The following is a 24951-nucleotide window of genomic DNA, read 5'->3' on the forward strand; positions in this document are numbered from 1 at the left end:
CACAACATTTCAGACTTATCAATTATTATATAACCTTGCTGTACATGCAAAACATTTATATCATGCAGACATTAGCTCAGTGTCTGGAAATAGAAAAATATGAAGACATCCAAGTTTTGCCGTGGTCATGTCAAATTTAAATGCATCACATTTTCTCTGAAAGATAAACCTGAATAGCAATACTTCTATCAAAGCACAAAAATCTATTTTCTTGTATAATACATTACCAGCCAGTGAGCATGTACCTGTAAAAGAGCAAGGCTGCTTCAAAGCTTTGAAGCTGAAGTATTCATTCCTGGAGTAGCTCCGGAGTTGGAGCTGGAATTTCTGGAACTTATTGTTTCATTAGGGTTCAAACACTTCAACTTAGCAAAAGTCATAGAAATTTAGTCAATTTACTGTATTCTGATATTTGTGCACTCCCCTAAAGCCATTGGGTCTGGTTTCTGTAGCCTGTTATGTGTAAAATGCTTTTTGCTTTCGGTTGTGATATCACCAGATCTAGATTGTGAAGGCAGAAAAAGAATCTGGTAGGTATAAGACAATACAGAGGATGTAGACATTTTGATTCACTCATCAAGCTTACAAAATGATAAGAAGTCTGGTGATTGTGTCTGGTAATAATCAAAAACAGGCAAGCAAACAGGGTTTTAAGGTCACAAAATTCTAGTTAAAAAGGAGTGGGTTGGACTTGGGCACAAAAACTACGGCACTCACCTCTTAGATTGTAAACTCATCTGGGCAGGGCTGTCTCTTCCTCCTGTGTCACTCTCTGTCTGTCTGTCAATAAGCATCCCCTATTTAATGTACAGCGCTGTGTAATAAGTTGGTGCTATATAATTACTGTTTAATAATGATAATAATTAAAAAATAAAAGCCCTCAGCAGGCAACCTCTGTACATGGTTGGCATTGCAAGCCTTGAGATTAGATTATTGTGTGTGATGTCCCTGTATAGTGAACTGGTGACTGCTGATGGAATAATCAAAATTCAGTAAAAGTGGAAATTCTGATCTAATAAATCAGAGACAGGGAGATTTTTGCATTACAGCCTCTCAGGTACAGCTTCTGCTCCAGCAAGGAAAACAGTGAGAAGCACTACAGGGCCATCAGCAAACCTCATTCCAAATCTTGTGCAACAAACAGGATTCTAAACTTTCATAGATGATCCATTCCTAATGACCTTCAAATCAACTGGACATGAGGGCAGCATTGACTTGTTTGTTTATGAAGGGCTTTGTTTTTTCTACTTGTAAATTATATACAAGGGATAGGGATTGCTTAATCCAGGTGCACTTTGGTGACTTTTACTCCACCAAGCTAAAGCAATACAAAGTTTTCAGATGAAAACAGGTTTTGTCCCCATCTTTCCCAACACATTTGTAGCAACTTTTTGTGGAATTACAGTGGGCATTTAAGTCGACTACTTATGTGTGACACCATTACCAGATAAAATGGTGGCAGTATCGCACTATAAAAAAAGATGAGGATTAAATCATATAGCTATAGTAGGTGGTGGGACCCCCTCATTGTAATCAAACGAAGATTTCTGGAAAGTCATCAGTGGTTGGACAAAAGACTGGAAATTCTTTATAATAAAAAAAGTTTCCATACCATAATATATATTATTCTATGGCATATATGCCATCAAACATATGAGATTGCCCTTTAATGTCTAGTCGTAATATTGAGTTACTAAGACATAATAAAATCAGATTTTTCTAAGTATTATAGATAGTTCTTGACAGTGCTTAGCAAGTTCCCTAAATGCATTTTCTATCTATTTTAAGCATGACGATTTTGCCGCCAAGAGTGGGTCACCAAAGACACCAAAAGCAAAAGAAAAGAATAAAATAAATAAAAACAAGCATGAAGAGGATTAGTCAAATGCTTAAGATACCTTCTGGCAAGGCTCAGGCGGTGCAGATGGGAGACAGCTCTTAGCCAGTTCTGGCAAAAGCAGAACGGCTCGCAGTAAACCATTTGAGCTTTAACAGCTTTTATGAGTCATGCAACGTTCTAAACTTACTTGATGTATGAAAAAAAAAGAAAATGTCCACAGATTAAAGCTTATATTTAAAGTAAAGCTAGAGTCATTGAGAGAACAGTATGCTTTAACCTTGTTATTCATATAGTATATTTTATTCTTCCGTGTGCTTTTCTTCTGCATAGAGATATCAGGCATGGCAACTTTAATTCACAACTTTTAAATAGTGTGGACATTGGGCATCCAGCCTTAAAGAGCTTTAATAAATTAGGCCCAGTGTTGGGAGTAGTATGTTAAAGTGGAACTATACTCACGTTAGAAAATGCGAGCAGGCAGTTCTTTTTTTGCAGAAGGGACAGACAATAAAAAAAAAAACATACATGCCTGTTTGCAATCTTTTTAATCTTTGTTTTACTAACTGAAAGACGACCAGGTTAAGATGGCTGCACCTGTGACGGAGCATAAACAGGTGAGTGTGATCGTGCAGGTAAGCTTATTTTATCCTTGTCTGTCCTTTCTGCAATATGGTATGTATATATCAAAATGCAATAATGGTTGAATGCCAGAATGAAGACGAGGGGCTGCATTTGAATGTAAACTGGCCTAAGTGACTTTAACCCGTGTTTCTGAGCCTCCATGATAAAAAGAACTGAAATCAAATAATAAATTGGGTGGCCCAGGGACAGAATGGCTATATGCTATTCCTCTACATAAAGATGGACATCCTCCAGCTTGGAAATGGTGTCTCTCTGACCTGCTGCAGCCTCTAATGCACACTGTGAGCAAGTTGAGGAGTCCGTACAACTGTGCAAGACCAAAGGAAGGTTGGAGTTCTACTTTACCAGACCTGAATTTGGAAATGATGCACATGAGCACAAGGAGCTGGAGCTCCTGACAGTGACAGCTTCATGACAGCGAGGAAAGGACTACTAGAATATTAAAATGTCCTCAGCTTACAGTCCCTTTGTTTGGGTTTTTCTGTGACAGCTGTCACAACAAACATGCAGAGCAGAAAATACATGGAGGAACTCGCCTGGGGGAGATACAAATCAAATATGTTAAAATCAGCTATATGAAAGCCTTAAGAAAAGTAGGTGAGAACGGTATAAAACCACAGCTGTGCACTGCAGAAACACACTCAGGGGCATAAATCAAATTATACAGTACAATTGTTTCTATGACATGGTGACTTTGTTGTAAGTGACTCGAGTGATGAATCGAGAAGGGAAGAAGAGGCTTCAACCCGGGTGTGAGACACCATCAATTAGAGTCGTCGAGACATTTCCTCCATAAAAACACTATGCATCAAGGAAAACCAAGGTATATTGATCACTTCTGTCGTCTGTCCAGTATGGATTTTCTTTCCACTTCCCCTGCATTTCTGTCACTTTTTTTTTTAATTTGAATAAACTTTATTAGTATTGCTGTAATGTAATGTATCTAAGCCCGTAAAAGTGGAAAATACTTTGGGTTAACAGGCACATTTACAATGAAGGCTTCTAAAAGGGCATGTGTCAGCTATCATAGTAATCAAAGCATACAGCCCAAGGTTCCATATTATATTTCTCAACTTCTCTCTTGCATCTCCAATACAGAACCTTACTACTGATCTCAAGTAGCATCTTGACCCACCTCCTACCAATCTCTAATACAACACTATTAAAAAAAACATACACCGAAAACCTAGATCATGGAGACAAATGGGGACCAGTGGGTGCAGGAATATCTGCAAAGCTCCATTGGTGGTCCCCTAGGCCTTGAAGCTTGGAGATCATGGGGATTGCTCTAAGGCAAGTAGATCTTCTTTCATAAGGTGGCTGTATATGAGTTCATTCTGGAGATGGCCTTTAACGTTTGCCTGATTGAAAACTACACATTCCAGTTGATTCTCAGCCGATACAAACTGTCGGGCTCATTTCGGACAAGAATCTGGCATGTGTACCGAGGTTGTCCGACGTCATTCATGGATCCGTCTTGGAGGATCCATGACTGATAGAAGATGAATGAACGCAATAGAAGTTAAGGGAGGAGAGCTCAGTTGGGTGCTGATCTCTCGTTCTCACCCCTCTTTATAAAACAGAAGGGCACTGTATAAACAGCGCTCGTTTATTTATATTCCAGTCAACTGTCCCTGAAACGATCGTGAAAGCTCCTTTCCACTGACAATAATGAAACGTGTGTACATAGCCTAAGTTTCATCCACAGTTTCAATGGCAATAAAGATGGAAATAATATTAATAATACCTTGAAACAGAGCCAATGGTCCATCTCTAGTGGATCAGGAGGTAGGACCTACCTCTATAAGTAGGTAGTATTAGGTCTAAGCAAGACAAAAATTGAGGCTTAGAGCTGAAAGAAAAATATTTGCTTTTCAGGCTTCTCCTTTTCTTCCCAGATCAAAATGCTAAACTACTGAACCTATTTTTACTGGATACCCAATTTTATATTTAATGACTGATTCACCAAGTCTCTCATGGCTTGCAGAACTAGCTATCAAGGTGATGTACATAGCTTCCTGGAAACAATGCTTAGCCTACATGATTGAATTAACTGAAATCCAGTAAATTCAAAAGGTGAGCCAAAGCAATTTCAGGCGGGCTGGATGATGCCCAATGTCCACAGGAAGCAGCAGCTTCTAACGCACAATGTAAGATGCGGATTCTCCATGGTGAAGCAAAGTAGTTTAAGTTTTGATAAAGAAGCGGAACCTGCGGTGTCCAAGATGGAAGGTAAGACTGCAAAGAAGGAACCAAAGTTTATTGATTTTCCTTGGAGTACAGCCATTGCTTCCATTATTTGAAGATTCTGATGCCTCCTAAAGCTGCACAGTTATATTTAGACATACTGCAAAACTTCTATAACTAGAAAAGGAAAACCTTGAAAATGAAGGCTGTTAGTAAAATATCTATCTGCCTGAATATTTATTTCTGTAACTTCAAATGGGCTTTACAGATGCACCCTGTGTAACGCATCATATAGTGTGTGGAATATCTCCTTTCAAACCGTTCTCCTGAACAGAAGGGTTCACCAGCTCAAATAACGTTCTACACTGGGAATAATGTCAGTGTTTCTGCTAGAAAGCAGCTGCATAAAATAATCCCAGTTTTACAGGAGACATTTGCCTTGTGGCAAAGACGCCGCTGTGAAGTGGAAAGAGAAAGTTGCCTAACTGACACCACGCTGAGGTACAGATGAGGCTGAAACAATTATAGAACTTCCACGCAACAGCAATTTCCTGACTTTCCTCAGCCATTCCAGGTATTCAAAAAATGTATGATGCTTGTACAAAAAAAAATGTTCAGGATTGCAACACTTTCTGATCGTGATGCAAACACTGTTTCAGAGTATACCCTGTATCCCCTGTATAACACAAAGCTGCTGCTCCACCTTCTACGCAGAGCAGCAAATGGAGACCTAAAATAGTAGCTATAGCACAGGTGTGATTCTTCCCCAACCCTTTCCTATCCTGTATATAGTCTTAAAGGGAACTTTATCTATTATATGGTCTTTAAAATGCCCATAGTGCTCTGGGAATCCTGTGTCAAAGGGTGCATTTGTGTCATATGTGAAAGTATAATTTTGTATGAAGGTGTGCATGTGTATTTTTTTATCCTGACTATAACAATAAAGAAACACTAAAGCTATGTTCACACTAGCCATGAGGTTGTGGTTCGGTTAGAGATTCCCCATGCCAGTTAGCTACTACATGTAACTTCTCCCTGTGTAAACCCCATAAAGAATGAATGGGGGCGACAGTGAGCTATTCAGTGACATTCCCTGCAGTTAGCTGGCAAATGTGCAGAACTAATGCTGCAGTGCAAATGCTGAGAGGATGGCAAGATGCCAGCTACAGGGAATTGTGTGTGATTGCTCAATTCTGACTGTGCCCTAAGCAATATCTTAGAAGCTTGTAGATCAGTCTTTACATGTAGGTAGTTTGAATAAATAAAATGCCTAATATACTAGGATTAGTTACAAACCACACAGTAATAGAATTGTTTTAGAGTCAGCTCCCTCACAAAACTACACACAGATGCTAGATTTTCACAAACCTGAAAATCCAGTGTTAGTACCTCTGTCCCCCCGACAATGTTTAGCAATAGACCATGCTGGATCTCTAAAGGATGGACACAAATTTTAGTTACTGTTTTCTAATGTGGAGGACAGTGGGACACAGTGGGGACCTCCTGCTCCATCACAGTAACCACCCCTTTCTTTATAGAACGGACCAGTGTCAAGCAGCAATTACTTGTTCCTACTGTGACCTGAAACTATCTGCAACAATTGTTTTGGACTTGAAGAGATAAGAAAACATGGTTGGGAAATAGCAAAGACTTTAGAAGGGGCATTCACGGGCCATATTTTTGTTGAATATATGATTGAACAAGCAAATTTCCCTGTGTTTTTAATAATTTACCAGTATGCATTGTTTAAAAGAAGACACAAGGTTTTCCTGTTTAAAGGTGTAAACCTTTTTTCATTTGACCATACTTGGGCTGTTTTTGCAGCATCGGTCTTTGCCTGGCATGCAGTGACGCCCACAGATCATAACGGAAGGACGTCCTATCCTTGGCCACCAGCAAACTTCTGGTGTACTAGTGTTATATGTACCTATGTTAATTTTTTTTTCATTGGAGAAGGGGGGGAAGTGTTAACATTACAAAGGTGATCCTAACAGCAGCAAGGTGTCTAATTACATTAAACTAGAAATCCACCTCACCTCCTACCCAAGACTTACATATATAAAGAGAGGACATTCAATTGATGCACCTGATCTGATACATTTCAGGAATTTTGGGCTCCATGAGACGAATATACAATGCAGTATTCATTTTGACATGTCTTGGAGCCCCGGTGGAATCAGACACTGTAGCTCGGTTTGCTTTGGATATATGTAGGTATGTTGGTTTTCCTATATAGTTTAGCATCCAAATGCTGTTGTTTGTTAATTCTTGCTGCCTTTTTTTTCTTCTTTTCACTCATGCAACTTTACATGACTCATAAAAGGTCAGAGTACTTATACTTTATTTTTGCATAGCTGGTTACTGTGATGGGCATTCACTATGCAATCTTCATGTTTCAATGGACTGCAGTTGCACAAGGTGTTGATTGTGGGTAACTGCAGTTTGTCTCCTTCCTTCTTCCTTTCTGTAATTCATCAAACATTTATTGTATCATATTTTCTTTTTTCTGTGTATTTAAGTCTTTGTTTAAAGTAGAACTAAACCCCGTTATACTCATCTGTATCCGCTCCATTGCAGGATGCAGCCATCTTTTTTTTCTTCCTTGTTGCAATCTTTGGCCATCTTGAATAGCCCAGCAAAGATGATGTGACATCACCTGCCCCTTTCTGCAATAAAGTCTTATTTTAAAAGAACTGAGAATTACTTCTGAAGCTGCATGCCATGTTTAGGCATATCGAAGATTTTAGTGATTGGGTTTACATATACAATTTACATATACATCCAGTCAACCGTATCATCATTTGGATCATCAGTCAGAGAACTATCCTTGTATATTAGTTAAATAAGTTGCTTCCAATCTCTTTAGGTAAGTTTATTTTATTAAACAATACAAAGGGGAATTTAATAAGTAGTACTTTACAAAGGTTTACTATGATCTCCTTATATTTCTTGTTTGTCTACATTTGATATTTAACTTTCCTAAAAGATTTAACATTCTTAAAAAAATAAATTAGAATTTTGTATTCATGTGGTTTATTATTTGAGCCTTGGGGTAAATAAATGTTGCAGCTGTTGATTTATTGAAACTGACAATTCTTTTAAATGTTTATTTGGATCTTGGGATGATGTTCTCACTATGCTCTAAATAATTATTGCCAGTGTCTTGTAACTGTAATACACAAACTCTGCCCTCCTAATTCTGCAATACTTGTTTGAACTTGATTCAGGGACAATACAGTTGGAAGGAAAATGACATGCAATAATGGTAATAGAGCAAATGTCAGTTTTCTTTGGTCTCCCCGGTTTATTACGCTAAGAGCGGTAATTATAATCGGCTACTGCACAACCCTGCCCTATAAACAGAAATGCTGCTAGGGGCTACTGTAGATGGGTAAATGCTTTCAGATACATTCAGATTGCATTTACATTCTGAAAAGATGATAAACACAATCATGACCTTTATGGCAGTATCATTAGGTATTATTTTGTTTAATCATGATGTATAATTAATACATTATTCTATAATTATGATATTATAAATCACTCTGACATGTAACGATTAGAAGAAATTAAAGTTATAGGGTTTTCGTTGACTAAGTTCAAGTTCAGAACCATCAGAGATCTTCCTGACCTTCTGGAGACCTACATTAATTGCTTTTGCATTTTTTAGTTTCATGGTTTTGATGCAAGCAAATGCCCTATGCCACTCTAAACAGAGCTTTCTACTAATAACAGCAGGTGGACCGCCATCAGAAATAAGACTTCTACTGTGCAAGAGAAGTTCCATCTGACAATTGATTTGCTGCCTATCATTCAAAAAAGTATTATGTTTCTTTTAAATGCCTTCCCACCTTTATACAGTATTGTGCTTTAGCCCACATATGATAACATGCAATTTAGAATGGGATACCAATGCTGGTATGCTATATGAATTTGTAGTTTGTGTCTGCAAAAAGGTGTGAGTTACAATTTACAAATCATTATTACAACACATAGGTATAAAATCAGTTCATTTAGTTCAAAACCAATATTTAAATGCTTGAAGGCATGAGATTTAGTAAAATGCTAAATCACCTGTCAATATTTTTTTTCCTTCCTGTACAGGACTACAAGGATGGGTTCTGGACAGGGGATATATTCCCTCTTGTATAGAGCATGAGGGTATTGTCGGGAAAAATTGAGCAGAAATAGCAAGGACTACTGTTGCTAGCTAGTTGGTTTCAGAGCTCTGGACTCTGGAATAGGAAGAAAGATACTAGGTGGGCTTCCCATTACACCTAGGTACAAACCTGAGTTTGGCTACAGCCAGATAGGAGGTCTGACTATAAGTAGCACAGGTATGCTGTTAGGCTGGTGAAGTGGAATGACAGCAGATAGGCTGCAGACAATCTCGCTACAACTGTACTGTTATCTTACCAGCAGCTGATGGAAGTTGCCTTTTGTTTTATTGTTTGAAGAACGCTATATTGTTTTTGGGACAAATAAAAAGAGTTACACAGTTTATAAACTGCTCTGCATGCTTGCTGCAAGGGCTAATTCCCCTCCATATCATTCCCACCTTAGGGAAGTATGTCAGTGATCAAATTTATCTTTCTTAGAAGCATCATTTAGTCTGCATTTGCAATCACTTTGAGATGTTCTGAGTTCAGAGATTCACCAATGTGTTTGACCTGTAAATCCTCTGGTCTCCAGTTGACCTCCTAAGTTGCATCGACCAGGTTCAAGCTGCTTTTGTATCCTCAATGATCTGTATGGAGAATTGCCAATTACCTGTTGATGCTTTACCTCTAGTAGTACCCCTATAACTACATTTAGGTCCCATTCAGGTGCTGTGGCCATCAAAATAAACACTTTTAAATTTACAACTGTTACATTTTTATATTTTAGGGGGCTGAGATAGCAATATACTGGTTAATATTCACCCTGGATTCTAACAAAACCAGAACAAAATGAACTCAGAATAGAAATATTAACTCTCTGTGCATGTTTGTTGTTATATAGGAGTGTTCTGTATCTCCATGTAGTTATTATACTTTAAGCTAGTGCCATAAAGAGGGATAACAATGGTAATACTGAAAACTCTAATGAGCCGCTTTACTCTTCCAAATGGCTTTGTCAGGCAGAGACACAAAGTCAGCAACTGAATCCTAATAAATTCCGGCTGCAGATGCACATCAACCTACAAGATGTTACGATAGATTGAGGCCTCCAGCTGACATCTGGTTTGTGATTCAATGCATTTTCCACACAAATCTGCACATTGCACATTATACATTTGCCATTTCAGCAAAACACTCAGTAGGCAACATAAAAGCTTTTTATATCAGATGATATATTCATATGTTTAGATTTGTGATTTATTGTAAAGCACTGTGCAGATAGAAAAATGTAAAATCAATGGAAATATATTTTTATTTATAATAATATATATCATATAGAAACACATGTACATAAAAACATATGAAGAACAATGAACCTAGGTCAATGGGGGAGTTATCCCAGGGCATACAGTAAATAAAGAACTTATTCAGCAAAACATAGAAGAGTTAGCAGGGTTATAACTGTGGCCCTGGTTTTGGGCCAAGTCTCCACTGGCTTCCATCTTTCAAAGACTCATAATGGTCCCATAGCTTTCCAATGAAAGCAAATGAGCAGTATACACAATTGCTTTAGCTTTGCTTTGCCTTGGGCCTACTGGAAAAAAATAGATTTGCTGTCACTGTCAGGGCGGAGTTGAGCAAAGCACTCTGATGCATGTGATAATAATTTGTTCCAAAGTAGGATAGGAATGTCCTGAAGCACCGGGTGTAACATTTTTAAGGTGGAGTGGTTTGCCGCTAGGTTTAAAAATAAGGGACAGTTTGGGGATCTGGGTTTTCTTTTCATCTTTTTACTTAGAACTATGTATGTCTTGGATGAAATGCAGATTAAATAACAATTCTAGCCTCAGCAAGCATTACATTGTTACATTGTTATAACTTTTTACTGGATCAGGGCACTTCTGTTCATAATAGGCAAAAAAAAAAACAATTTGATTTCTCAACTGACATTGCCTGTTTAGTTTTAGCTTTTATAGTGGCATTGGAACATTTAACTTCGATGTGATGGGGCATATTTTTCAAAGGGCACAAGTGTGCAAACCTGCCCTCTTTCACCGACCAGTAACCTAAGAAAAGAATAAGGCTGCATATGGATGTCAACTATTCTCCTCTATTGAATTGCTCAGCAGACATCTCTGATTGGTAGTTCATTGATCCACTAGAACGAATCAATGGGCAATATTGGGGCATTGCTGAAAAGTTGTGCTTGTCTCAGGCGAAAATCTGTCATGCGTACAGCTGTCTCCCAAAATGATTCATTGATCCGTCCCGGTGGACCAGTGAACAACAACTGTGTATCTTAATGGGTGCCACTCCATCTTCCCCTCTCCCATGAACAGACCAGCGCTGTATGCACAGTGCTTTTTCATTCATCTGTCACTGGAAACTGGATTTCCAGCAACATCTATCCTACGTATGTACATAACCTAAAGACATATACTCAAAGAATGAGGAGGTGTAATAAATGGAACAATGAGGACTTAAATTGTGGGTTTACTTGGTGCCAAAAGTAGGTTTGCATGTACTGTATTTGGCTCCTTATTGATTCAGGTAGTGCTGGGTAATGATAAATAGACAAAGAAGATGCTGGGTTTGGAGTAACTTTGGTTAGAGCAGTGGTCCCCAACCTTTCTGATGTCACAGACCACTAAATTTACGGACTACGGGCCGCACATGCCTGGGGAGCCGTGTGTCACTGTGTCAAGGGGAAGAAACTAGACATGCATACAGGTGCGCATCCCCCCCCCACCCAAGCATGGTTCTTCTCCGGACCCGGATGGGGGGGCACCGGCCAGAGTTTTGGTTAGAGGACTACATTGACATCACCAACACACATACTTTGGGGGTTTGGGTATTTTTCCAATCGTGTAATAAAGGAATTAAAAATATTGGCAAGCACTATTGGAGAGAAAAGCAGCATGCCCACTAAGATCATGAACCTATGACCAGGGTACCATATTACTTTGATAATATAGCGAGGAAGATAATTCTGCAACAAAATTAAAACACTCAGTTTTTGTTACAGATGAGATTTTTTTTAAGTGGGGTTCATTGAGATCCAAAAGTCATTTGAAGAAGGTTGCAATTGATAAATGGAAGGCCCATTCCAGAGATAACAAACAGCAGACATTTAGAGGAATGAGGATTTAACTAAGCTGCCTTATAATACCAAATTTGCCAGAAAGGTAGAAGTTTTAGCTTTGATATTTTACATTTCCCAGCGGCACAAGTTTATTATTAGAAACAGTAGCTTTCACATTCCGACAGCTAATTTTCACGACTGGATGCTCTCATAGATTAAAAAGGTAGAACAAGCTGCCATGACTGAGTGTTCTGCATCCACCAATCCCCATAAGTCTCCCTAACACATCAAGAAGGAGGGAGCTGGGGAAAATAATTATGTCAGTCAATACCATTCTTCCTAAATATGCCGTAAATCTGCTTTAGAGAGATTTTCACTGCAGGAGAGGAGTAAATCTGCGTGAAAAATGTACAGGTACCAAGAACTGTCTAGTGATGCCAATAATACATATGGAGGAGGCCATTTTGTGACATCACAAGAAAAGTGAAATGGCCAGCTACATCCATATTAATATTACTAAAAGAGAAGAAAAAGTCTGTAAATAAGGCTGTGTGCCCGCACATGTATGCCCATTGTGTTCTATGGAGAGGGGACAGTGGAGAACAAGTGAGCGAAACCTCACTCTTTGCTTGACCTGAATAGTGGTTCCCCATAGGTCATTTGACAGATCCATGGACAATATCAGGCAAACACTGTACACATTAGATTTTTGCCCAAGACAGTCAGTCTTTGTCCTTATTTGTGCAATTACAACCAGGTATTAAAATGGATTTGTGGGTGGTGAGTACAAATTGATTTGCACAAAATGCCTACCACTTTGAGTGGACAAAATATATGTTTTTATTGAGAAACAAATTATAAATAGGAAAAAACTGAAATCATGAATGAGCATACATTTTCACCTATAGCCACCCATCCCTAAAGTCAATAGTCAACTGCCAGTCTCATTGGGTATTTCTATTTTAACCTAGCCACTGGGATTTTGGCTCATCTCTCAATGCAAAACTGCTTCATCTCCATCATATTAGATAGGTTGTGTTGGTGCACAGAAATCTTCCAGTTAGGCCACAGATTCTTAGTTCTCAACCAATTTCCTTTTGGCACCTTACATAGGGGCAGCCATATGTTCACATTACTTTTACAGGCTCTGCTTCCTGATTTGTAGAGCAACATAAAATGGGCACTATCACTGCTTCCAACTATTCAAGCTTACAGGTCTGCTGACTCACTAGAAGCAAACCACAGGGACAATGTCAGACCATTATTTTCAACAATAATCATCCCAAAATATTATTTATGTGCATCTATGGTATATTTTATACATTTAAATGTAAAAGCCCTTCTTGTGTAGAGTTTCCCTGCCACCGTCCAAGGTGTGATAGCCCCAGGCACCATTGAAGTGAAACACTATTTTCACTATTTTCCCTTTCACTCCTCTCCAGTTAGCATAATATCATGTAGAAAGGTAGAGAGCAGATGAGCTGGGTCAGTACAGCCAAAAATTAAACAGCATCAGAAAAGGAGAACTAACTAGTTACTTTTTTCAGCAAATTTAAACACTGCAGGAGAATAAAATGATTTATGTAAAGGAAAACATATTGGCAGCAAGTATTTAAAAAACTTTCTTTTCTGTGTTGTTTACCTGCTTTTTTTTTTAACAGCACCTTTCAAAACACTCTACATTTTATACATGGTATAAAGGAACGCAGTGATCATCTTTCCTATACCTCTCATTTTGCACCATATCGTTATTCCCATGGTTTCTTTACTACAGAAGCTTTTTAAAGTATATCTAAACCAACCAACTAAAACAATATATTACAACTTACCCGTCCCCTGAATGGCTGTAAAAGATTTTTTTTTATCCCCCGTATAATATTCAAAAAATGTCAAACAACAAACTTCCTGTCCTTGGGTGGCTGCCCTCACTTCTCCACTGCATCTATGGAAGGGGAGCCATTGTTGTGACCCATGCTCTCCTGATAAAAACTTCTACTGTTATCCGTAGCATGGGGGGAAGAACTTTGTTGTTCACAGAGGACAACTTGAAATGCAGGTAAACATATTTTTATGCTTTTAGTTTAGCTCATCGGGAGTGACAAGGACATTGGAAAGATCAATAGGACTTTTTCTGTACTTGCTGATAGTTTTATCCTAAAAATAAAAATAATATAGACACACATCTAAGGACTGGTAAAATACAAAATATTTCATTTTGTTCTTTGGTTTAAACATCGTTTAAGAATCCATGACCTATGGTTGGCCAAAAAACACAATACAACAATGCAATAGAGTAAAGCGTTTTTGGAAATGGTGGCCAGTGAAAAGAACATAACACATTTAGTTTCCGTTGGATACTTTCTGTATGACAGATAGTTACAATAATATCTCTTGCATATGTTCTACTTTGAGTTCCTCAGACTCTCTAAATTGACCTTTAGCTATAGGTAACTAGTAACCTCCTCAGTTTCCTTCTTCCCCACACTGCGAATCAGTGGTGTATCATCTCTACCAGCCTTGTGGATATATAGTAATATATGCTAAGAAAACCATGTGTGATAAAAGTTTCTCCAATATTCCTTTAAAATCCAGTGCAGAAGGAATTTTTACTTGACACCACATGGGGCAAAATGGAGAACACCTGTAACACCAAGAATAGAAAAGAACTGAACCTGAGGGTCCCACCAACCACCCCTTGAAATGTACCAGGTGGCACATACCTCCTGGCAGTACTGCAGGATGCCTTCCTTGGTCCCAATGCAGGACTTGGTTCCAGAGGGGTCGTTTTCCCACTTTCCAGTCTGAACATTCATGCGCATGTTAAGTTTTCCGCAGAACATTGCAATTTGTGGCTCTGCCAGCAATCCGGCGTTCCCATCGGCAGGGACCTAGGAAAGAAACCAAAACAGTTACATCACTGAAAAACAAAAAGACTGACAACGGTATTTTTACAATGTGTGGTTACACTGTGCTTATTTTTATACAAGAAAGTGCACACATCAGTAGAGAACAGAACCAGAAGCTGGTGGGTGGCAGAAAGAGGTCTGGCAGTGTGCCTTTGGTCTGGAGTGACCTCAGCCATTTTCTCCACGCTGGAAGATCATATTATTTCAGCAGTTTGAAACTCAACATCTGGATGATTAATAACTGCTGTATTCCCCACAGTGACTCAAACTTAAAAAAGAAGATGATCTATGCAGTTCACAAGACGATGAGAATTGTCAGATTAGTCACCCAATGGAATACGTTGATGGCACAAATAAATGTGGCTGACAAATGTGTTCACATGCAGCATGTAACAGCACTCCGGGGCTACGGCCATTGCCATATACAGGGCTTTGAATGTCAATAATCTCAGAATGACCTTAAAATGAAAACTAATAACTAAAACTAAAAAGCTGGTCAGTTGGTCTAAATAAGCTGAAGGTAGAAAAACACAATATGGAACAGGAAATTTATGAGCGCATCTTACAAAACAAAACGAAAAAAAAACGGACATAACAGATGATAGACGGAAATCTGAATATTAAGCCTGATTTTTTTTATTCACTTCCTCCCTTTTTCACTTATAATGAATCTGTCTCTCTAGATACAGTTCAACTCCAGACTCAATGCTTCCCCCTCAAAGCCAACTTGAAGGTCCTCCATGCTGTATTTTATGATTTTTTTTTTTTATTACTTTAAAGTCTTTACCCTAGGCGTATGATACTACAACGTCCTCTCTCTCTTTGCCTTTTCTTTAGGGAGCGTAGTCTTCACGTATTTGCAGTGACAAAACAAACCATCCACTCACAATAAAGTCTTCAGGTTGAGTGATGAGTGCCATTCATCTTATTGCAAAGGTACTGCATTGGACCACTTTTGTTTATTGGCACTTGGTGAAAAGAAGAGGTACCTCATGGGTAAGATTGAAGATAGGTATTGCAGCCTATTCTTCAATATAAAATATTTGCCTAAAAATATTAGGTCTGTTGTTGGGTCTTAAAGTAAAATTGTACTTAGGCAATGGTCTCCTGGAATGATAGAGGGATAAGGGATTGGTACCACAGCCTCCATCAGCATTCAACACTACCAGGGGTGTTAGATACCTTTGTTACACACTGTGGTTCTATGCCCTGAACTCTATTTAACCTGAAGACACAGTAGTGACAATATGGGATGGGAGATGTAACTACAGGGGAAAATCAGAGAACAAAGGGATCTGATACTCCTAGAATTGATGAAAGATTCTGATGCTGAATGAAGCTCTTCGGTGGAGGGATGGTCTGCCAGAGAGGGGTTTATAATACATTGTCTTGTGCAGGAAACAGCTTTTAGATTTTTCTCACAATGACAGTTTAGTTTTAACTAAATTATTTTATCAGATGTCAGCTGGGATTATTTAAAGCGATTTCTGAAACCATGTGGCCTTTCCTAAGCAACCCGCCATCTCTGAATACACAAAACCCTAAAGCGGTGACCCAACCTTTTCTGGGGATGTAAATTTATTTGTTGCATTAGTCTTTCTGCCAAACTTGCAGGGCAGACAGGAAAATAAATAAATTGAATCATGCGAAAGAAAAGCAGAAAGGTTATTATTCCCATTTTCACCTTCACACAGGCAGGGAAATTATAATACAGTCTGTTCGCTGTCTACAGGCTCACAATATTATGGTAATACTGACTCCCACTATATAATATATTCCATTTTCCATGGCTGTCCCGCTGAGCCAATTCGAAGAGTACAATATAAACGCTGTATGTAATCCGTGTTAAGAGTATTAAAATTTCATATTCAAAATATTGTTCAATGAATATACATTTTAATGACAGAAACCAGCAAAAGGGGACAAGTCGCCGTTCAGTCATTAAGACTTTTGCCAGTCTAAAAAGTCCTGATAAAAGGCTTTATTTAAATTGCATGAAATTGCTATGCTTTGGAAACAGAGCATGTTCTTAAAAGTCAAAAATAGGCCAAATCTGCTTTATATTAACACTTAAAGGAAGAATCCATGAGTTCCTGAAGTGGACATATCAATTGCCTCTCAATTAAAGGAGGAAAAGAGAGGAGAAGAATGAAAAAGAGGGGAGGTAGAGAGAGAAATGAAAGAGGAACTGAGCACAAGCACAGTGTTGCAATACTACACAGAACAGGGATCATCATACATTTATAATATTTATCTAACAAACAAATAAAGCTCATTTATTCCAGTCCATAATTTGGCTACTAAAAAAAGTTTTCATAATCCCCCCCCCCCCCCCAATGTAATTTCCTGCCTTACTACTTTGTTTTTCCTGCAGAAGTCTGCACAGAGCATCCCCCTGCATTCAAAATGTACACAGAGATACTTTCTAACTCAGGGGCGCCAAGCTCTGGCCTGCAAGGTCCTTTATTTGGCCCCTCAAAGAATTCAGAAAATAAATTAAATCTGGCCCGCTCGCTACTATGTATTGCAGCGAGTGATGCCGCTACTACAATTCCCGGCATCACTCGCGTCTATAGACCAGTGGCCTATGCGTGGCCCCACAATGTTGTTTTGTTCTATTGACTGTTCTAAAGACGCAAGTAATGCCGGGAATTGTAGTCTCAGTATCACTTGCGTCTATGGAACAGGAGGTGAGATATCTCTGCCCCCCTCTCACACATCACAGGCGCTTACAGTAATACACTGTATCTAGTTCTGCATGCAAATGATAGAAGCGGCACAGCGGGTAATTTGAATCTTCTATATCAGGCAGTACCAGCAGTAGGAAAACAATGGGTTAAATCGTCCCAACTGTAATTCTATGATTGCAGTACATAGCTTGGAGGGCTTACAGTCAGTATTAGGCTTAAAATCTATTATAGTGTGCTGGAACATGCACAGAAAATCTACATTAATTTCCTTACATATGGCAGGATCCACATGAATCTCTATGTTTACCTCTCATCATCATTTTCAACACATAGACATTATTCCTGTACACCCATCATGTGACACAAAGCCTAGGCAATAATCACATGGTGCCTGACTATCAGGGGCATTGTTTTTGTTTCAATCCATTAGAGACTGCATAGTGTAATATTTAGTGTCAGACAAACGTGTCTGTGAGAGGATGAACAACACACAGCCTGCATAGATAGATAGAAATTAGTCTTTTCAACCCTAAAGTGTTTGTAGAGGGGTTTGTTTTTGTTCGTTATGGATGAAGTAGTAAACTTCCTCATTTTTTTATTTCAAGTTTGGCCCACGACTTGGTCTAAGTTTTTAATTTCAGCCCTCTGTGTATTTGAGTTTGACACCCCTGTTCTAACTCCTTCATGGCCATAAGGGATACAGATGCTGCTTTCTTTCCTATTGCAACTCTGGGCCTGATCAGGTGCAAGGGGAAATTTAGATTTGGTCTTAGGAGGCCATATTATGGTCACGAAGATGTTAATCTAGTTGAAAATATTGATCTGTTCTTCCAAATAGGAGTGTGTATGAATATGTCTATAGATATTTGTAACTTGAAAAGCACATGCTCAGGGAGATAGGGAGAAGAAATTGTTTATTCAGTTGTGTGTGATCAAAGCTGTAAATGCCACTATTCAGTATGGAGATATATTGTCCAAAGGAAGGTCCTTCTACACCATGTATAGACCCTCCCTAACTAGTCTTTAAATTTTTCCAGAATGGGTATACAGTGTCCAAACAAATAGGATCCTTCCACGCTATGTTAGAATGCCGAGCCCTACATGAACATTAATTTTTCCTTACTTTCCAGCATGGAGACACACCGTGTCAAAGATGATACTTCTACGCCATGTATGGAAATGTTACGCCCTAACTAGACTTCAATTTTTCTGAACTCTGCAGTATTTAGATTAACTGTCCAAAATATGCTCATTCTACGGCATGTATTAGAACGGTAATCCTTGACTGGGCTAGGATTTTTCATAACTCATAGAATTACACTGTGCCAAAGAAAATCCTTTTAGACCATGTAAAGGAATTTTGAGGTTGTAACCAAAGTTTTCTGAACTTTCCTGGATGGATATACTGTGTCCCAAAAAAAATCCTTCCATGCCATGTATGGGGATGTTAAGCCCTAACTAGACTTCAATCCTCCCAAACTCTCTGAGATGGAGACATACTGTCCAAAAGATCTTTCTACACCATGTATGTTAGGCCTTAACTAGACTTCAACTTTTCGTAACTTTCCAGTATGGAGATACACTGTACCAAAGAAGATCCTTTGATATACCACGGGAATGTTGAGGCTCTAACCAGACTCTCCATAATGGACAAACACTGTCAAAAAAAAAAAAAAAAAGCCCTAGGCTTAATTTTTTTAGGCTCCAGGATAGAGATATGCTGTCCCATAGGAAGTCCTTCCCCACTATGTATGGGAATGTTGGCCCCAACTAGATTAGTGTATTAGGGAGACCCTGAAAAATATACAGACTGCAATGTTTGGAATGAAGGGGAGACCATGCATGCACTAAACACTCACTGCCAGAGCTTTATTTATCAGCATTGTTTATTCATTAATATGTACTTTGTTGGAAATCACACTTTGTTTTACAGCCATCTGTTCCCATTTCTTATCAGTCTCCAGCTTGCTGGAATGACGATCAATCTTCTTTATGTTGACGTTTAATCTACATAAATTCTGTGAGTTTATGATTTAGTCCACTTGTCATCTGCTGTTTTGACGTACTTGTAAAAAATTAATTCAAAGAGCTTTTCAAAGAGACTCGTGCAGCATTTAACCCATTCTTATAGGATTCAAACTGTGTGTTCTACAGCGATCAGCTGGGCAAATGTTCTATTCACCAAGGACAGAGCTGTGTATATTTGCAAGCTCAGCATCATTAATCATGGCAGTGGCATTTGACAGCTGGCCTCATTAAAACACATACACACCAAAGGCATTTACTAAAGTTCTGGGCTTCAGTAATGCTATATATTAATATTACCTCTCTGTAAAAATGACTACTGGTTACTAACAATGGTTCCTATTTATATTATAATAATAAATATTTATTATATTTTTTTTATGGTTCAAGTTTTAAAAGGAATGTAGTCTTCACTTTTACATTTTGTATACAAATGATTAGTTTCTAAAGCCAGAATCCAAATGAAATGAAAGCCACAAGGCCATTTCCACTTTCCACATTAAGCCTTTAATTCTTTTAATATAAATACCCTAATTATGAGATTGGGACTGTAGTTAGGCGATTTCTCGCTTTCAGAGCCAAGTCCTCCTGTCCTTTTCTCCACAGTTGTCCCTCTTTTTGTGTGGATATCTACATCACTATAAAAATGTATCATGTGTAGCCGCTTAACACTTAGTTTAACTGAATTTTTTTGGAGTATTTATTCCAAAAGATAGAGACATGGCAGGTTTGTGTCATTTGCCTATATACTTCATGCTAAAAAGTGCACTCTCCATGGTCACCAAAAGAGATTCGGAACTGGCTGGATATAAGCTTGGATATCAATGGATGTCATTTACCAGAAAGTGTGGCACCAACTGTTGTACAAGCATAATGCAAGCTGTATATTAAAAACAAAACAGACGCACGGAAGAGCAAAAGCTTCAGCATGGACTTTTCAATTCTATTTTTCCTTATTTCCCCCCACATATTATTAGAATATTATAACTGCTACAGGATATAATTCCATTATCCCACCCACCAATCCATACCCCGTGTGCTTCTCCCCCCTCGTCTTAAATTGTTTGCTCTTTTGAGCAGGGTCCTCTTCTCCTGTGTCATTTTTTTTAATTTGTCAGTCTTTTGCAACCCCTATGTACATTGCTGTATAACATGTTGGCTATATATAAATACTGTTTACTAATAATAACCAGCATTTTACAAATTCTGGGATTGTGCTTGGAGAATATCGACTGCACTGTGCATGCAATGCAGATCTAGTCTCCTCTACCCAACTCTGTCTTCTAAAAATTCAACCAACAGCAAGACAGCCGCAGCTCTGGCTCCTGTACCAGTTCTTCAATTAGAAACTAAAGAAAAGTTTGTCTTAAGATAAGAGTTCTGTACTGTTGGGTGCGTTTCATTACCAGCTACCTCTGCAAAGGCTTAACTCGCCTCAACAAAACATACTTCAGGACATTTTTCTTGCAGAACCGCCAGACAGATTTAAACCATTTGCTGCATCTATAAATTGCTGCTTCCTACCGGATAACATACAGCACTGGCAACTGCAGTGAAAGGTCCACCATAAATACACAGTGCGGCGGAAGACTACTATACATCACGGACGAGTTTCACCTTCTTGCTGCACAATAAATATACCGGAACTCTATACATCATATCTATATCAGTAGCATAATTTGATGGACAGGGGAAGAGAAAAGAGCAAAACACAGCCTGAAAAAGAGCATTTACCTGTCAACTATTTTACATTTTTTAAAAGTCCTGATCCTGAGCAGACAACAAACCCCTCCCCCTATGAATAATATTATTTCAAATTTCCAAACTTTTGCTTAGCCTATAAACGGTCAAATCAGAGGATTTTGCTGGCCAATACAGGAGCCATCATAAGTCAGAGAGAGAACTCAAAGTCGTCAAGATTTACATCCTGTTACAGGCTAATGTATTACATATTACATAAAAGTATATTTCACTGATTGAATCAATAATGTTTGATTGTAATTGTGAGTAACTACTTAAGTAATTATTAGTGACTACTCTCTTCTCCTGTTCGTTGGGTAATAGCAGCATATTTCCTTGGACTTTAGTGCTCCGCCATGTTTCCCTCCTCCAATTTCATCAGGAAGGTACCTAGTATACTTTCTATGTTTTTCTCCAATATATTTTACCAAAATCCAACAAAAATGTATTTTTTTATAACCACTACAGGAATTTTGTGGATTTGTGAACACATAAAAAGCCCAAAGAGATGGTAGAACACTAAGCAATTCCAATTCCAAACAAGTTGAAACATTTAGTGGATTGCTGATGCAATGCAGTAAATATAGCTACATTTTAAAGTGATTACTCAATTGACCTTAATCTAAATTCTTCGTAATCTACTGGAGGATGAGAAAACAAAGCACTATACAAAATCAGCAGTAGTGTACATCTCACTGCTTTCTGCATCATCAACCAGATCATTGATTGGTGGCAAAGACCTTTCTGCTTTATTTTAACATTTGGAATTAGAATGCAAGAGGCGGCATGAAGCCTTGAGTTTAAGAATCACATGTAGGTACATTCCAGGATAAATATTTTACTAATCAAAGGAAGTGAAAAGGACTCTAGCAATGTCTGGACAAAATAAAGTACTACAAGATGCTGCAAAGAAAGTCCACTGTTCCAGTTTAGCGTTGGGGGACCCAGCTCGCTATCAGACTTCCCTGGAAGTCTTGTTTTTGCAGAAGCATTGCCACCCTAATATATTTGTGACGCTGCTGCAGAAGGAATGGTTTCTGCAAGCACTCCTAATTCAGATCACTATTAAACCCATTTTTTAAAGTTGGGTGGGAATAAGCTGTAGGCGAATGCCAGCCCCTGTATTGTGACCCAATTCCTCAGTAACCACCCAAAAATAGCCGGGTGGTTACTGAAAAGTGCCGGGTGGTGCACCCAGCTTAAAGGGATGGGGAGAACACTCCAGATTTCCTTTTTGTGTGTAGCTGGCAGCAAAGCAAGTTGTGACAACATATCCTTAAATGCCAGTGTCTATGGGCTTTGTATTCTTGAGGCTTGTTTTATATTCTATTTAAGCCTATAGTAATCCAAATATCTCAAACTGTATTCAAATGTACGTCAAAAGGAAGTCAACTGCAGTGAATTCCAACTGTCAATAAATCAGGGCTTGTTTCCACTACTTCCAGACAGTTGATGCCATTGAACTTGAAGCTTAGCCTATACAAAGAGGTGTACCAGTCCAAAAAGATGTTTGGGATGTTCTGTGGTGTTAAAGATTTTCGGTGTTAATCTAATTCTGTCAACTAAACTGAATGATTAGAAATTATTTCCTTGACCGTTCCCCCCCCCCCACTTTTATGGTTTCAATATTTCAAAAGTGGCCCGGCTATCATTTAAAATATATTTTTTAGCATCAGAAACTGCAAAATTCCCTTAAGGAAAACAAAAACTGCTAATATCCCTTCAATTAGAAGAAAAATATGACTCTTAACATTTCAAATATCTACTTATGATGATTACAGTCAATGTGCATTCATTACCTCGGATAGAGGTAAAACAATATTCTTAAGTATCTTTTAGGATGCATGCAGAGAAAGCTGAATGCCAGCTTAGCTGAATGTAGATCATATTATTTCTTCCCCAGTGGATTGTAATAGTTCCGTAAAAGGGATTTATAATTGCACAGAACCGTCTTCTAAAAAACTTTCTACTGATCTCTGTCTGATGACTGCCTATTTTCTGCCTTCACAGTATGAGAGAAATCCTCAGGAGTCTGCAAAGTCTCTATTTTATGCCTTAATGAATTTCAGGCTTACACAGCTCCACTCAATATGGACGTGTTATCCAGCAAAAATCATGGGTTAGAGTCAGGATATTCACCCCTTATCCAGCCTCTAATTTATTAATCTAGCAGTCTGACTTATAAAACCCAAGGGATAACACCTAACAAGAAAATTCTCTTAATTCCAAATGAAATGTAAAATGTACTTAACATTTCCTTAATGAAAATAATGTAAAATCAATCTAGCTGCACACAATAACGTTATTAATTAATGACCACCTCCATTCAATCTGCAAAAAGCTATATATTACCAGATTTAAATACTTTTCATTCACAAATCGAAGGGTATCACAAGGGTATTTGTGTACATGCTTTCTGGAAATCTCACTTCCCCACTCATTGTGGTCTATACAATTCTTGAGGTCTAATCATAAACATCATTATTATAAAATGCTTTCAGCCTACACGTGCTGGGGCTGCAGTTTTTCTTAATAAAAAATATAGTAAAAGAACCACCCATATTTAAGGTCTATGTTAACAGGAACCTATGGGCAAAATGCAGTGTGCTTTTGACATCAGCATCAGACACTTTGCATCTCCTTAGACTAGTAAAGGAGATATACTGAAGCAAGGGGTCCATGCCTTACCCTTCATTAAGGAAGATCCTACATGGATAAAGAAAGCTTTTTTTTTCTTATGTAGGTGGAGTTTTTTCTTATTACAAAACATAGTAAGGGTAGTCCCCTAAACTGGAAAGGGATTATGTCGACAGAAACCAGTGTTCATTTACCATAAGCTTAGAAGGCGGCTCAGAAATACTTGGAGGTGCAGTTGACCTGTTGGTTTATGTGAATTAGAAGCTGCAGCAAGTCAGATAGAACCCCCTAGCCGGGGGTCATCCAGCATCATGTAGTCCTCATCTGCCCAGATCAAATTGCCAATTTCATTTATTAGAGTTTTTGAATGAGAGCCAGAAAAAACACCACAGTATTTATATCTACACAGACACCTTAATCCAATAACCACCATGGAATGTAAGAAGGCAGATATCAATTATTCTCATAAATTGTAGAAGACAGATAGTGTGGCACTCAGAGGTGCAGAAATGGCTTGGACAAGCTATGAAACTTTCTCAACCTTACAAGAACAAATTCCGTTGAATATGACTAACTTCTACAAGATATACCAAACTCGGATGAATGAGAACTTTCACAGACGTATTGCAAAGTTCTGAATGCCTTTCAGGCTACTTTGGTGGGTGCTAGCAACATCCTTGTAGAATGGTTGCAGGAAACAGGCAAACGATTGATAAATTTGTTTATAGTAAGGATTCAGTGAGGATTACAAAAAAAATATATGTCTTAAAAGTTTACATAAAACGTTAAGTTAATGCCAGCAGGTTTGACCACCAAGTCATTCCTGTAAAGAGGAGAATTACTGGACACGCCATCCCCATTATTTCCTGAGACTATAATCATGTGATTGTACAGCTAAAACCGATATTACAGCCATTCCTAGAGTAAAAACTTGTCTCCACATTAACAAAGACCCATTATATTTTCATCTCCTGAAAACGTAGCAAAAAGCTCACGGATGGAGAATGCTTTGAAGGGTATTATACCGGAATCAAGCCTAGGTTCAGATCCTCACATTTACCGTCTTATCAATTTAACTTGGAAAATCAACAAAACATAACTG

At 38.4% G+C, this 24951-nt stretch overlaps 1 protein-coding gene across 1 annotated transcript in view; it reads right to left on the reverse strand.

Moving 5' to 3' along the window:
* LOC140321127 (amyloid-beta precursor protein-like) overlaps positions 1-24951 on the reverse strand; it is a gene marked incomplete in the record, with an annotated part of 102947 nt that overhangs the window by 39509 nt on the left and 38487 nt on the right. The window contains 1 exon segment of the mRNA XM_072397996.1: positions 14572-14739. Coding sequence (XP_072254097.1) covers positions 14572-14739 — 168 coding nt within the window.

The sequence above is a fragment of the Pyxicephalus adspersus genome, chromosome 1 (genome assembly GCF_032062135.1).
Source record: "Pyxicephalus adspersus chromosome 1, UCB_Pads_2.0, whole genome shotgun sequence".
NCBI classification, from domain to species: domain Eukaryota; kingdom Metazoa; phylum Chordata; class Amphibia; order Anura; family Pyxicephalidae; genus Pyxicephalus; species Pyxicephalus adspersus.